General features: G+C 37.2%; 1 protein-coding gene across 1 annotated transcript in view; it reads right to left on the bottom strand.

Moving 5' to 3' along the window:
* Nucleotides 1–13,941, bottom strand: part of MAP3K4 (mitogen-activated protein kinase kinase kinase 4) — a 74,574-nt gene that overhangs the window by 12,876 nt on the left and 47,757 nt on the right. The window contains exons 14-20 of the mRNA XM_075707697.1: nucleotides 13,718–13,796; nucleotides 10,972–11,050; nucleotides 8,246–8,342; nucleotides 7,233–7,349; nucleotides 3,077–3,177; nucleotides 1,959–2,039; nucleotides 246–437 (exon numbers count right to left, since the gene is read on the bottom strand). Coding sequence (XP_075563812.1) covers nucleotides 246–437; nucleotides 1,959–2,039; nucleotides 3,077–3,177; nucleotides 7,233–7,349; nucleotides 8,246–8,342; nucleotides 10,972–11,050; nucleotides 13,718–13,796 — 746 coding nt within the window. The remainder of the gene's footprint in view (nucleotides 1–245; nucleotides 438–1,958; nucleotides 2,040–3,076; nucleotides 3,178–7,232; nucleotides 7,350–8,245; nucleotides 8,343–10,971; nucleotides 11,051–13,717; nucleotides 13,797–13,941) is intronic.

The raw sequence follows: 13,941 nt of genomic DNA on the forward strand, positions 1-13,941 counted from the left end.
GTAACTGTCTTAACCAAATCCTTCTCCTCCTTTGTTTCTTGTTATTTGACCAGTGAAAACGTCACTGAAGTTCTACATAAAGGAAATCCTAGCTGCAACAGTATTTTGTATTTTAACATTCCAATTTCAGTAAAGCTGATACTACCTATGCAGAGACCTAAGATTTCAAAAGATAGTCTTAGATTTCCTTCAAAAATACTAAGCTTGGTATTTTAGCCTGATAAATGAAGGTATAATGAACGTACCAATTTTGTTTCCTCTCTGCCACTTGAAAGTCACTTTTCTCAAACCTACATGCATGACATTATCGTAAGATTTCGGTGTGTCACAAACTTGGCCAATGATGTTCTTCCTCCTCATCTCTCTGTATCTCCTTTCTTCAAACAACTGAACAGACTTTTGAACAGCTTCAATCGGTGCTTGCTTGGAAGCAGTGTCTAAAAAGAGCGATGAACAATTTCCTTGATTGAGAAATATTGGCTGTGTTTATATTTTGTTACCTTTTGATATCACGTGAAGTGACCCAAGTTAGAAGACAACTATTTTGTGAGTCTAATTTAAGATGTAGGAAACGAATAAAACATTTTAGCAATCACGCATGAAACTATCACTTGTGAATCACATATGAAACTAAAGTAAAATGAGAATACTGGTACTTTTCTAATCATCTCTTACTCAATTCAAGGAAATTAAGTGTATGAAATGCCAACGCACTTGTTTTCATTTGGCCTGTAACTAATCACCGACAGATAGTGGAAATATGTTAGGGTCATTAAGAGCACCAAGGAAAGAAGGATAGGTAAGGTTTTGCTCTACAGAGATATGAGAGGTTTCTTGGAAAACTCATAGCATCTGTTATTTCAAAGATTCAGAGGTATTGGATAACTCCAGCTTTCAAGTCCTATCATGAAAGAGAATCCTAGTGAGTGAGGCCAGAAGAAATCTCATGGCAGCATTAATTTACCCCCTCCTTGTAAAGCACAAAAATTACATAACTGTCACTGTTGACAGACACTAGTCTAACCTGTTCCTAACAGCCTCCAAAAGCTGGAGATATTGATATTCCCAAATGATATATTCTAGTGCCCACCTGTAATTAATACCACTCCGTCTACACTAAATCTGCCTCACTGTAGTTTTAAACCAAAATCTGTTTTATTCACAGTGGACAGCAAAACCAGTTCCCATTGCAGCAGTCTTCTAGAAATTTTCAAGTTTTCCCTCATTCTTCTTTTCTAGTTTAAACAAACTCAATTCCTTCAGTGTTTATGTTCCAAACAAAAACTAAACCTTCTAGATTTCAGAAAAAAAATTTGCTGTTCTTCCTGTGTTCTGTCTGAGCCATATGAGACCAGTTTTTATGTGACAGAAAACTTTTTTCTAATGTTTCATGATGTTCCACCCTGCCAGAATATATGCAAGCAAGCTACAGGTATATCTCTGTACAGTACAGGAGTCTCCAAAGTAATCAAGTTACTTTAAGTTTCATGAAAATAAGCAGGAGGACAGAGGAAGGAGCCCCATAACAGCCTTGAATTTGGAAAACAGTGTAGGACTGCATGCTGTTAGACACACAAAATAAGAAAATCTGACGCTGGTGAGCTATCTTAGGAAGTGAGGAAGTGCTTCCTACTGTCATGCAATTCATAATCAGGCACTGAATGGGGACAAATTTCTTCAATTCCTATAGTAATAAATGTACTCATTTTGCAGAATACTGCCAGTATCTTTCAGAAACTGAAAAGATGTAACTTTTATGAAGTTTAATTACTCCTACCTCAGAGAGTACACCTTGTGATGTTGTTACCAGTATCTTCTATCTGCAATCAGGATTTTATTTTTATCCCTTCCTATGTACAAAGCTGTGAAAACCTCTTCACAATCAGCATTAAGCTTCAACCTTTTGTTACAGCACTAGTTTAACAGACATTACATTATAGCAACTCCTAAACACCTACCTTTGGTCTGGCTGATTAAAGTTCTGAGCTCCCAACTCCGCCGGGACGAGCCACATGAATCTCCTTTTGGATACGACGGCTCTAGAGAAATAATACTGTGAGCATAGCTTTATCTCATATTAAGGATTATGCCACTATATTCAGCAGAAGCTGAGATCTTACACATCAGGACTAATATACCCTACAAGTATATGAGGCAACCATATAGCAATGTATGCTCTCATATTCAAAAATGACTTATCTTTAGAAAACAAATTATGGAAGCTGTTCTGGAATAGGATTTAATTTATACAGGAACAGAGATCTCCTTCCACAATTGAAGGAAGCACTTCAAATCAGGGCACTCAGAATCAAATACATAAAAAAGGGAATAAGCATGAGGCAGACAGTATTTTCAACACCTGCTTAAAAAACAAATAAAAAAAAATCTCCCACACCTCTTAGTATAAATTTTTAAGGCATTTCTTTCTTCAAAATCCACTTCATTTTGCAGGATGACCACAATATCAACTCCACTTTGCTTGGGATTTTGTACTTCATTTTAATTTGCACAGAACACACTATCTTAACAATCAACATTTCAAGGTATTTGCTGTAATAAATACCACATATACAGGGGCTGGGGAAACCTGAAGGAGGAGCCCCGATCAGGACACCAAGTCACACACCCTGTCCCTTCTTCCAGGATTCAAATAACAGCAAGTATTTGTAAGATGAATACTGCAGTGGTAGTTAAAGAACTGGACAGAAAACTCTTCACTGCTCTGATGGGTCCAGTTCATACATCATTAACAGCATTTAGAAATTTACTATCGAATGGGGGTATATAATTCAGTGATCATGTTACTCATTTCATTTTGAACACTGTAACTTAGTAAGACACCAGGAAATCCCTTCAAGTACAATTAAAAAACAGTATGAAAGGCAAGAGAATAGTGGATATGTCTGAAGAACTCACTCTGATGATATAAGCCTAGAAGTTAAAAATCTAAGATTTTTGAATGGGAAAAGGTGGAAAAAAAACTTTGGAAAGGGTAAGAACTGGGAACAGAGAGAAATACATTAATGACATAAACCATCTGCACATCCAGGTCACAATCTGTTACTGTGACAATCACCTTCTCGCTCTTCAGTGGGACTGGAGTGACGACTAAGGGATCTGAACTGCAACTCAGCTGCTATTGAAGCCAGTCGATCATTTTCAGGGACACTGGAACCCCTGTTAAAAAGAGCCATTGTACTAATTAGCTTAGCATTGCACTAAATAACTACTAGTGACAATTTAACTGCAGTTTTAAAGAGAAAGAATCTCTGAAGCCTACGACATGAACCATGAAAGTAACATGAAAGAAAAAGTGATGCTGAGAGGTAAACTGAAAACCCTTTCTACACTATTTTTCCCCCAAATGAAGACTTTTGATATAATTTTAGTTATGCCACTCTATGTAAAAACCCTAAGCTTCAAAAACATAAGCTACTTGAAACTGTTATTTGCCCATTTTAATGATTTGTAACATACTACTAAGACAGCTGCTGCAGGATGCAGCTGGTGCCAGGTTTGAATATACAATCAGAAGTGATTCAGCTGGGTGATAGCATGAGCCACATTATCAGATGAAGGGTGGTAACTGAATTCACATGCCCCTAGTGCGCTGCAAATACAGTCACAGTCCATAGTCATTAAGTCAAAACTAGCGGGAAGAGCCACAAGCCAGCTGCCAGGACAGACAGTGTTAAATGACATCAGCTTGACTGCTTGGAGGCCCTAGCTCCTCCAGACAGCACACAGTAGAATTAGATACCTCAGAATAAGACCCAGATGAATAAGCATGCTGAACAGAAAGGGAAACAATACTGAGAAAAACAAGTCTTAAATCCTTAAGTCTTCAGGCACCTTTCTCCAGCCCAAGACACTAATCAACCCACCCATGTTTTAGAGCCATAAATTCCTCATGAAAGTCTTTGTACAATAACTCCCTTTTGGACGAGGTTCCCTTTCAATTTTTAAAGCATGGTGGGGAAGCGTTGTGACTGATGCCTCCTTTAACATAATGCTTTAGAGGTATGAGCTAAACATTACCGGAAAGCGGGGAACATTGTTAAATTCTTCACTGAAAGCTAACAACTACAAAAAGATGAAAGATACCTGGCATCAAAGTGCACACACCTATGAGAGGACTTCCCTACAGCCCTAAAGTTGCTTCCAAATTGTATCCAATTATTACCTAATAGTAGTAAAAAAAGAAAAAAACCCAAAACCACACACACAAAAACTAAAAACTCACCAAACCAAAAGGGGCGGGTGGGGAGAGGAGACACAATCTTCACAATCTTTAGAACAGAAGCCAAAACCCAAGACGCCCTATTCCTATGCGAATATTCTCAATATGATGTTTGCTCTGCACTCCCTACTACTGCCAACTAGATCTTTTAAGTTTGAGGAGGAATGGAAACAGACCTAGTGAAAATTCTCAGTACTCTTCAGGAATTTGAGGTTTTAACCAGCAAGAAGGCTGAGGTTATTCCCAGCACATACACAGCAACAATTCTAGATGCACAAAGAGCTTAAAAACAAGCAAAGCTAAACCACCTCTAAAATGAGGTAGGAGCTGAACAGAGGACCTTAAGTATCATAGCTTTGAATGCAGGTGTCTAAAACCCATTTCAGGCCCACCTTAGCCAATGAGATCTTTTATTATGTGTGTCCAGAAAGACTGTGTGCATGTTACTAAGCAAAGAAATAGAGTAAAAGAGGGCTTGCTAATTTTCTGCTCCAGTCCTGGATAAATATAAAATGATGAATAATAAACCCAGCTAGCTCAGAAATTAAACATTTATAAAGGTCATTAGTATGAACATAGAATAAATGTATAACCGTCAGAAAGCTCAATATAAAAAACCAGATATTGCTGCTTTGGATTTTACTTTCTAGTTATATTAAACTGATTTTTTTCTTTTTTAAAGAAAAACTTCAATAGAACTATGGTGGCATTTGTGCACTACGCACCACCTAGTACAATTGATTTATCAAGTTTCTACGTTCAACTTTTAATAGGTATTTAATGCCTACAGTCACATCATAAATGTCTAAAGGGTTTCTGGAAAGTGTACAAAGTTTCTGTGCTATTCCAGCAGCTGGACCCCACACTTCTTGCATACAAAACCACAAAAAACACTTTCTTGGTCCAACAGATTCCATTTCTCTTTTGGAGCACAAATAAATGAAATCCATAATTAAGCCTGCAATGTGTTAAAGTTTGCAACTTACTTTTAACTATATTAAAAACAGAAATTTGCTATAAATATATCACGTAGTAATATTTTGCCTTCCTCAATAAACAAAACCCCTAAAAAACCCTAACAGCCTCCAAAACTCTGTCTCTGCTGTAATAATTTTTTTCTTCAAATTCTTCCTAGGTAATACACAGGGTTAAACAATGCTACTTAAAAATCCAGGCAGTGCATATAAAATAAAAACAATCATGGGATATTTTACTAACAACCACTAGAAAAGTAAAAGCTAGGAGCTCTAAGAAAAATACAAGTCTAAAACAGGCCTAGGCAGTTTAACTAAAATGCTGCATTCACATCAACTTTCATATTACAATCCATTGAAGTATTACACATTTGACTGCAACTAAGAAGTAGAATTCTCATTTCTTCCTAATGACTCTCTTCTTGAAATAGAAGAAGCTGTCAAAATGCCAACCTTCACCCTTTGATCAATATTTGTGTAGGGGACACATGCAGAAAACATTAAAAGACTATACCACTGTATTCAAGTGTGTATTTCAAGTGTGTCAAATTATAAACCTGACAAGTTGCACTGAATGGTATAAAATCACAACAAAGCCTACAACTAAAAACTAGCCTCCTGCCTCCCTCTTGAAAAATTAACTAACTTCAAAGATATGCCTTGGTTCAAAGTGCTGTACATATTCTAGAAAAATATCCCCTTCATATGGTCTGTAAAGACTAACTAGCAAATAAACAAGTTCTGCATTTTCAAAATCATAAATACTAATTAACCATCACCCTGCCAGCTTATAAAGCTGCCAGAACCTCTCAGTGAAAATTCTCTAGATTGTTACTTACTTGAAAAGTGGCAACTTACTTCCCTCTTAACACCTTAATGCATGCCTCTGCTGTGCATCTGGTATCAAATCTACAAACCAGCTGGCTAACAACTGAAAATTATTTATTAAAAGACAAATAATTCATAATCAAGTCATATCTAAGTTCAGTTTGGTCACCATCAATCTGTTGTTCCTTCACTGCCTGTTCTTTCTTTTCTCTACACCTGTGTGATACATGTCAGATCACGTGCCTCCATTCATACAACTCTCTTGTAAAAGAGAGCTTTTGGTACTCTGCGGTAGAAATAAGAATCCAAAAAGCTATTTATAAACACTAAGATAGTATCGTTGTGTGAATAGCAAGATTTTCACAGTCAAGGGTGTGGGGGTGGGGGAAGAGTAAATTTAGAGAACTTGGGAGACATGTCAATGGTCTGACTGTGGTATGGGAAAAAGGAACACCAACAGTCTGAAATGTAACAGCCAAATCAGAGGCCAAAAAGCAAGAAAGATACTAACATAGGTCTGCCAAAAAATTCACTCGTGACCTCTGCAAACAGACAATACACAAGTGGTTTCTGTTACATAGCCTGATACAGGAATGGTTTTGTTCATATTAAGTTTATTCTGCACAACCCTAATAAGTCAAAGTTGTAGCAAGAAATAAAAAAACCCTCCTGAAATCTTATGTGTTTGATTCTGTGTTTGCCACTATATAGTATTTGAAAATATTTATGGCAGATGGTAACAATACCAAAACTGTTAGCTAACATTCAAAAAACAAAACAAAAAAAAAAAAAACAACAAAACCCCAAATCCTTGGGCTTATTTGCATGTTACAGTCATCTTAGTGCAAAGTGTTAGTTAGCAATACTAATTATTTAGTAAAGTTATACCGATGAACACTGACTGGCATATGTTAATTTCATGGACATTTTTACTGAGCAAATTTGTAAGCTACATCAGAACCGCATGCTTTAACTACCATAATGTTCAGACATCTTAAATCTGAAGGTGGTCTTATCTATTTTTAAGATGTAAGATTTTGCTCAAGTCGAACGTGAATGAAGGAGCCAGTGGAAGACCTGATGGGACGGAAAAGCACGGTGCAAATGATCTACTAGGATGCAAGTACGCGGAAACAGTTATATGGGTGATATAAGTAGAATGAGGCTGCTACGTCATGGAGCGGAGCTACCTGGTATCATTTGCACTGCTGACAGGTTTGGGTTGAGCTGAGTCGCTACCGACGGGAGCGGGGCGACCAACAGCAATGCTGCAATGGTTCCGTGCATCACAAGGGACACTCCGCGTGCTGTGGCAAGAAGAAAAACTTCAGGAAACAGTTTAAAAAAAGAAAAAAAATGTATGGAGTTGAAAGTTTATTTTAAAAATAAAATTTTGTAGTGTGCATAATCAGGACTGATTTTAGAAGTTTTTCAAGTATATAAAGACTTTTATGTGGAATAATTCTGGGTCTCAGAAGCTTCAGGGGCTGTCAATACATACAATAACAATAATCTTCAAAATCAAATTCTCCAAACCTTTGGAGTACTACTAGTTTCTGCCAACAGCTAAGCAACTTTCAAAAAAAAAAAAAAAAAAAGGCCAGAGTTTGACACTGTGCTAATCTTCTTGAAAAATAAGGCCCTCTGTGTAAAAATATGCATGGCAAAGTTTATTTTTAAATTTTTAAAACTATTTTTGCATTAATTCTCATGTCAACTCCTTCAAAGGGAAGCAAAACCATCCATTGTTTTAAGCTTCTTCACAGCAGGTTGGTAATGACGCAGAAATGCCACCATATTCCAGAATGCTACATTTTTTAGTCTTACCTATGCTGAACTACAGAAAGCACTGTCACGGGCATGTACACAGACATTCAAAGTGAGGAAGAAATAAAAGTCTTGCTAATGAACAATTTTCACTCAATTAAAGCTTGTTGCATTGAAACATTGTATTCAGGAAAACAAAGGGGATAAGAATCACTTCAAAGTGAGAAAGCATGCACCAATAAAAACTGTAAAACAAAGAGGGGGCAGGGGAAAGAAACCATATCGTCCTTAAAAGCACATCAATAAAATTCAGATCACTAACATGCTAATTTTTCTACCTGCTTTGCCCTCAACAGGAAAGAAAAGGTGTCCCATGACAGCCAGCATAGCCAAGAGAGGATAAACCAGTTTAGAACTCTGTACTAATGCTAAATACCTGAAGCCTTCAGGTGTGGGGATGATAAGGTGAGGATTTGGTGGATCACTATGGCACCGAGGTACTTTTACAGGACGGGGACTGTTTCGATGAATAGCTGCAAACATAAGAGGTAGCACATTTACTCAGATGTCAGAAAAACTCCTTTAGGGCCATTTCAAGACACAAAATTAGAACACATTTCTATTTTACAGAGTTAAGTGTGAACTGGCAGGTATTTCCTTATCCTTTAAGAAAAATCCAAGTTATTCCAATTTTAAATAAATCAATTTTATGTATTAATATTATTCATATTATTGTACCATGTAACTTATCTATAAAATAATGAAAATTCTCCAGAGAAGTAAAAACTAGCAATTAGAAGATGTGTACTTACTTCACTAAAATTACATCTTCATTATTTCAACTTCACAGATTAAAGATGATATTATCTTATTGCAAAATATGTATTAACAAACCAAATAATAATTAAAAAGCAAACAGCGTTATTACCTTCCTTTTGCATCAGAATTAGTTTTCTCAGACAATAATAGAAAGCAAAATGAGCTGGGAAACCAACCCACATATGACAGTTCTACCCATACTAATGGCCCTGTGACAGTCTGCCCCAAGGAAGTGGTACAAAGGGACAGGGTCAAACCTGAATGAGCCATCATTGTCCTCGTGCCTAGCTCATCCAGTGCCTGTAAGAGTAGTCTGCAGCGTCTTCCCCTTCCCTCAACCCCTCCTTATTGTGGTGGTCACATCGCAAGATAGCCGATTGCCCATCAAAACATAAGTCAGTACTTTCTCCCAGGCTAGATAATCACAGTGAGCTGAGTTTCTGCCTTGTTTGCACTACCTGGACAAGTAAAAGATGCCAGGGCCAGATGTTGGTTTTCCTGTTACAATTCTCAAGGACACTAGTAGAAAACCCAGAAGGCACAACCTAACCCACCTGGGTGGACAGTCTGTTTCACAAAGCAAACAGACAGGATAAAACACCAAGAGACCCCCAGCTATGTGCCTACAACCAGCAGTATGAACACAACTGGATCCTCAGCCTTGGGAAAAGGGGTAATGATCACAGTGGGTTTAAGTCCCTCAACGTGGTATGCAAACGGAACTAGGAATTCTTATTTTTCTCCTGATTGCAAGATAGAAAGGGGTATCTGCAGTATCTGCAGCCACAATACAGTTTATGTTTAGTTATGCTCTCTACAACTACCTGAAGGGAGGTTGTAGTGAGGTGGGTGTTGGTCTCTTCTCCCAAGCAGTTAGCGATAGGACGAGAGGAAATGGGCTTAAGCTGCGCCAGGGGAGGTTTAGGTTGGAAATTAGGAAAAATTTCTTTACGGAAAGGGTGGTCAACCATTGGAACAGGCTGCCCAGAGAGGTGGTGGAGTCACCATCCCTGGAAGTGTTCAAAAAATGGGTAGATGTGGCACTTTGGGACATGGTTTAGTCTAGTCTACCCTTGATTGGCTTAGAGTAGACTTGGTAGTGTAGGTTAATGGTTGGACTGGATGATCTTAAAGGTCTTTTCCAACCTAAACGATTCTATGATTCTATGTTTATTTTGCATGTATTGAAGTTTCAGCCTGCTGTTCCAAGTCTGCACCATCCATCTGTGTCATCCCCTCCCTGTGCCTCTGAGCCAAAAGCTGTCAAGCAATTTAGTTTGTGTGAGCTGCTTTGTCTGCAACAGCATTTATAAGAGTTTTGGTACTTGGGGATCGTCATGATAGTCATTTACCTAAAATGGGGCTTCCTCTGAACAACAGTATCAAAAGTGAAAGTACAGGTTTTACATCGCAGTACAGAACTTGCCTAAAATTTATTTTAGGCTATGCTTCTTTCCAAAGGATTGGACTGACTTTAATTGTGAAAGGTTTCTCAGCTATAAGAGTTTGTCATCAAAATTATATTGAAACTGAAACTTTCCTGAAATACTGAAAAACCTCTTCTTGCCTGAGTCAAATTACCTTCCCTTCATGTCTTCTACCATCAACCCTGTCCAGGAAGTGGACATCAGAAAGAAAAGATGATGATGTGGTATTTTGAAAGTTAGACCAGTTAACGGATTTGGAAGAGGAAGAGAGAAACACTGCTGAGAAAGAGATATGTACAAGGGAAACACAGCTGAGGAAACATCCTTTTCTCAAGATAAACAATGAATTATGTTGATTTCACTCTAATGCCATTTTTTACACTATGACAAATTTTGTCATATTGGAGAACTATTTCCCACAGCTCTGTCATCAAGCCCCCATGTGTAACTCCTCTGTACCTCAATACTTATATATATACAAAAGTCTGTCAGAAGCATAAATATCTGCAGTGCCACAATGAAACTCTGAGAGAGGGAGCTGTAACTGCCTCCTTAAAGTTATAACCACTTCTTTACCCAACCTTTAAAAAAAAAGAAAAAACAAAACCAAACCAAAAACCAAAAACCAAACCAACAAACGCCCAAAACCACAATCCTTTTCCAGAAGATCTGCAAGACTTCACAGGGATTCAGGGACAAAAATCAGAGGAAAGCATCTGTAAAGCCTTTAAATTTCTTGAGTAAAACCACCATGTATTTACACTTTGTCAGGCAATAATGGCTTCACATCAACAATCATGAAAAGCTTAAAAATACTTTTATTAGTATTTCTAGCATTTTAAAATTACTTTACAATCAAAATTCTGTAACAATAGCAGGAAAGCTCCAGAACAAATGCCAGTAACTTCTGCCTTACCAAGGTACAAACCTGTAACAGGACTGTGAGGTTTTCCAATAACATGGCCAATGCACTCATTCATCAGAGCTTGTAAACTCTAGAAAAGACAAACAGAAAAAGTTGTGATATTTTACATTACAAGAGAGTTAATAGTCATATGGTAAAGCTCACATTAGTAAAATGACACTAGTTAAGTATGTAATCTGTCAAGTAAGCAGCCCCACATTCTATCAGTTATATTAAACTTCTGGATCCACATCAGGGTTTTGACTTGATTTTTTTTTTTTTTTTTTTTTAAAAAAGCTGGAAGTCTTAGTCTTGCCTTTTGACCTTGTCAAAATTACATAATCTTAAGAACTGAACAATGATATATCATAAAGAACATTTCATAACATAAAGCTAGCGGAACCTAAAAATATCCATTGTTAATAAAATTAAAAATCAAGCTTGCTGGAAAAAGCTGCAACAACCTCCTCTGCCCTCCCTCTCTCCACCTGAAGAAGAAACACCCAAAGAAAATGTGTGACAGTATGACAGCCTGAATCACAAGACTAAAGTCTATAAAACAACATATATGAAGCACTGCATATTGGAAGAAATCCACTTTCTTCATCTACCCACGAAGTTAGCAAAACTTTCACGAAAGGGTGTTTAATAGTTCAACCACTGAACTGGGGCTCAGGCAATCTGAGCCTAATTAGTAGGTGTACTACTGACTGTGTATGTAACCTTGGACAAGTTATTAAATCTTCCTCTTGTTCAATTTACTTGTCAAAACACCAGGGATAAAATAAGTCTTCACAATAAAGAATTAAAATTATGTTCTTAGGTGCAGTTGCTATGAAGGCCACTTCTATATACCAGTCATTCAGACTATTCAAAATTTCTTCCAGAAATTCAGAAACTTAGTGAAGACCAGGGACTTGAATCTAGATTAAGCAAAAAAAACACAAAAAATTTTTTAAAAAGAGTGCTTAGTCTGTGATTGGTGTATCTTACCATCCCAGACCGGGCTAGAACCTCAGCTTTAGATCTAGACTGTCCTTCTTCTATGAATCATAGAATCATAGAACGGTTTGGCTTGGAAAGGACCTTTAGAGGTCATCTAGCCCAACCCCCCCGCAGGGAGCAGGGACATCTTTAACTAGATCTGGTTGCTCAGAGCCCCATCCAACCTGACCTTGAATGTTGACAGGGATGGGGCCTCCACTACCACTCTGGGCAACCTGTTCCAGTGCTTCACCACCCTCACTGTAAAAAATTTCTTCCCTATATCCAGTCTAAATATGTATCCCCCTTTAGTTTAAAACCATGACATCAGGTATGATTTAAATAAAAGGTGAGGAATAACATATGCATTTCTAGGTGAAATGCTGTGACCTGTGTTATACAGGAGTCAGATTAATCAAAGTGGCTTCAAGTGATGCTCTCCAAAATTGATACCCAGTTTAAGAAAGCAAAAGTTCAGAAACACAGTTAAGGTTTTAGTTTCCCCCCTTTCTCTCCCACTTGTTCAAAGTCTGACTTCACTCCATCTTAAATAACACTGGCTCTGAACTCTCCTCTCCGCACATGTGAAGCCTCTGTCATAAAATCATTCTTTTTGAAGAAGTGCTCTGGCATCTTAGATAGTTATCAGTCAACAGAAACAAACTCATGCATGATTGCTTTTTAACGCTCCTTCAAGGTCACAACAAGGTTATCAATTCCAATTTTGGACAAAATTACCAGTTTATAATGTCAAAGGCCACGTTAGATTTTCTGAGCTTTTTCCTCCTTAGAAGCTTCCCTCTAACTACGGAAGGGATCTCTAGCTAGACAATATTGCTAAAATATACATGTATTACTCTTCAAAATACCAGGTGTTTTAGAAACTGTTTTAGCAAAGGAAGTCAAGGGGCTACTTCCTAAAGCTAAAATATTAGCGTCTTTCAAATACAAGCTTAATTCTGTTGTTTAGGCAGACAACCCTTTCCCAATAACACACACATGGGACTTACTTATATAACTTACTTGACAGGTCTTGATAAAAATATGTGAAAAAAAGACTAAACTATACAGTTTCTGTATTATGCAAGATTAATGTGATTGGCATTTCATAATACATCTTGAAATGAATAAAAAAAAATCAGAGGTGCTGACACTCACATTCTGCTATTTTGTGGCAACTGTGCTTTCACTTCTCTGTTGTACTGTACCAAGATCAGAGAAATAAATTCTCAGAATTTTATTTCCACAGGAAAACGGGGAAGGCAGAACACACAAAAAAGCCAGGTTTGGTCTACTATTTTTTCATAGTAAAAACAAAAGAAAGATGCTTTAAAGTCTGTTTCACGTTGGCACAATTTGAAGAAACACCTTTAAACAATAGTAATTTTGTATTCATACCCATAAATGAACTCTGGGTGCTAACCAAGCCTCAGAAGCTTATATTCAGAAATTTATTATTACATCTATAAATAGTAACTCTGCAGAAAAGGTGCTGTCAAATTTCACAAGAGACAAAAGGAGATAGCCTCCAAAGACAGTACCAGCAACTTGTGAGCAATCTGAAAACATTAATGCCAATGGTCACAAGGATAGTCTATTCAGAGTCTTACAAACTGAAGAGGTATCAACATCATCAGTTATATACAATAGCAATTGTTTCAGAACAGCACCTGTATTCAGACACAGCTGTATAAAAAATATCCCTGATAACACATACTGATAACTTCACATGTATTTAGAATTAAACAACAAGCAGAATTAACTTATTTCATACCAAGAAGTCATCTTCTGGGAGAGCTGAAATAAATGCTGGCTCAATAGCTTGAAGAAAATCAAAGCCTTGAGTTGCCCACCTATCTCAAAGAAAAAGAAAAGACACAAAATTAATTGCTCTTCAGCTAGAGCCATCATTAGAATTTCAACAACATCCAAGAAGAGTAAATGGCAGTTACTTATTTTTCCTCTGGAAAATATGATAAAATCTTTGTAAGAAAATGG

The sequence above is a fragment of the Pelecanus crispus genome, chromosome 3 (genome assembly GCF_030463565.1).
Source record: "Pelecanus crispus isolate bPelCri1 chromosome 3, bPelCri1.pri, whole genome shotgun sequence".
Taxonomy (NCBI): Eukaryota; Metazoa; Chordata; class Aves; order Pelecaniformes; family Pelecanidae; genus Pelecanus; species Pelecanus crispus.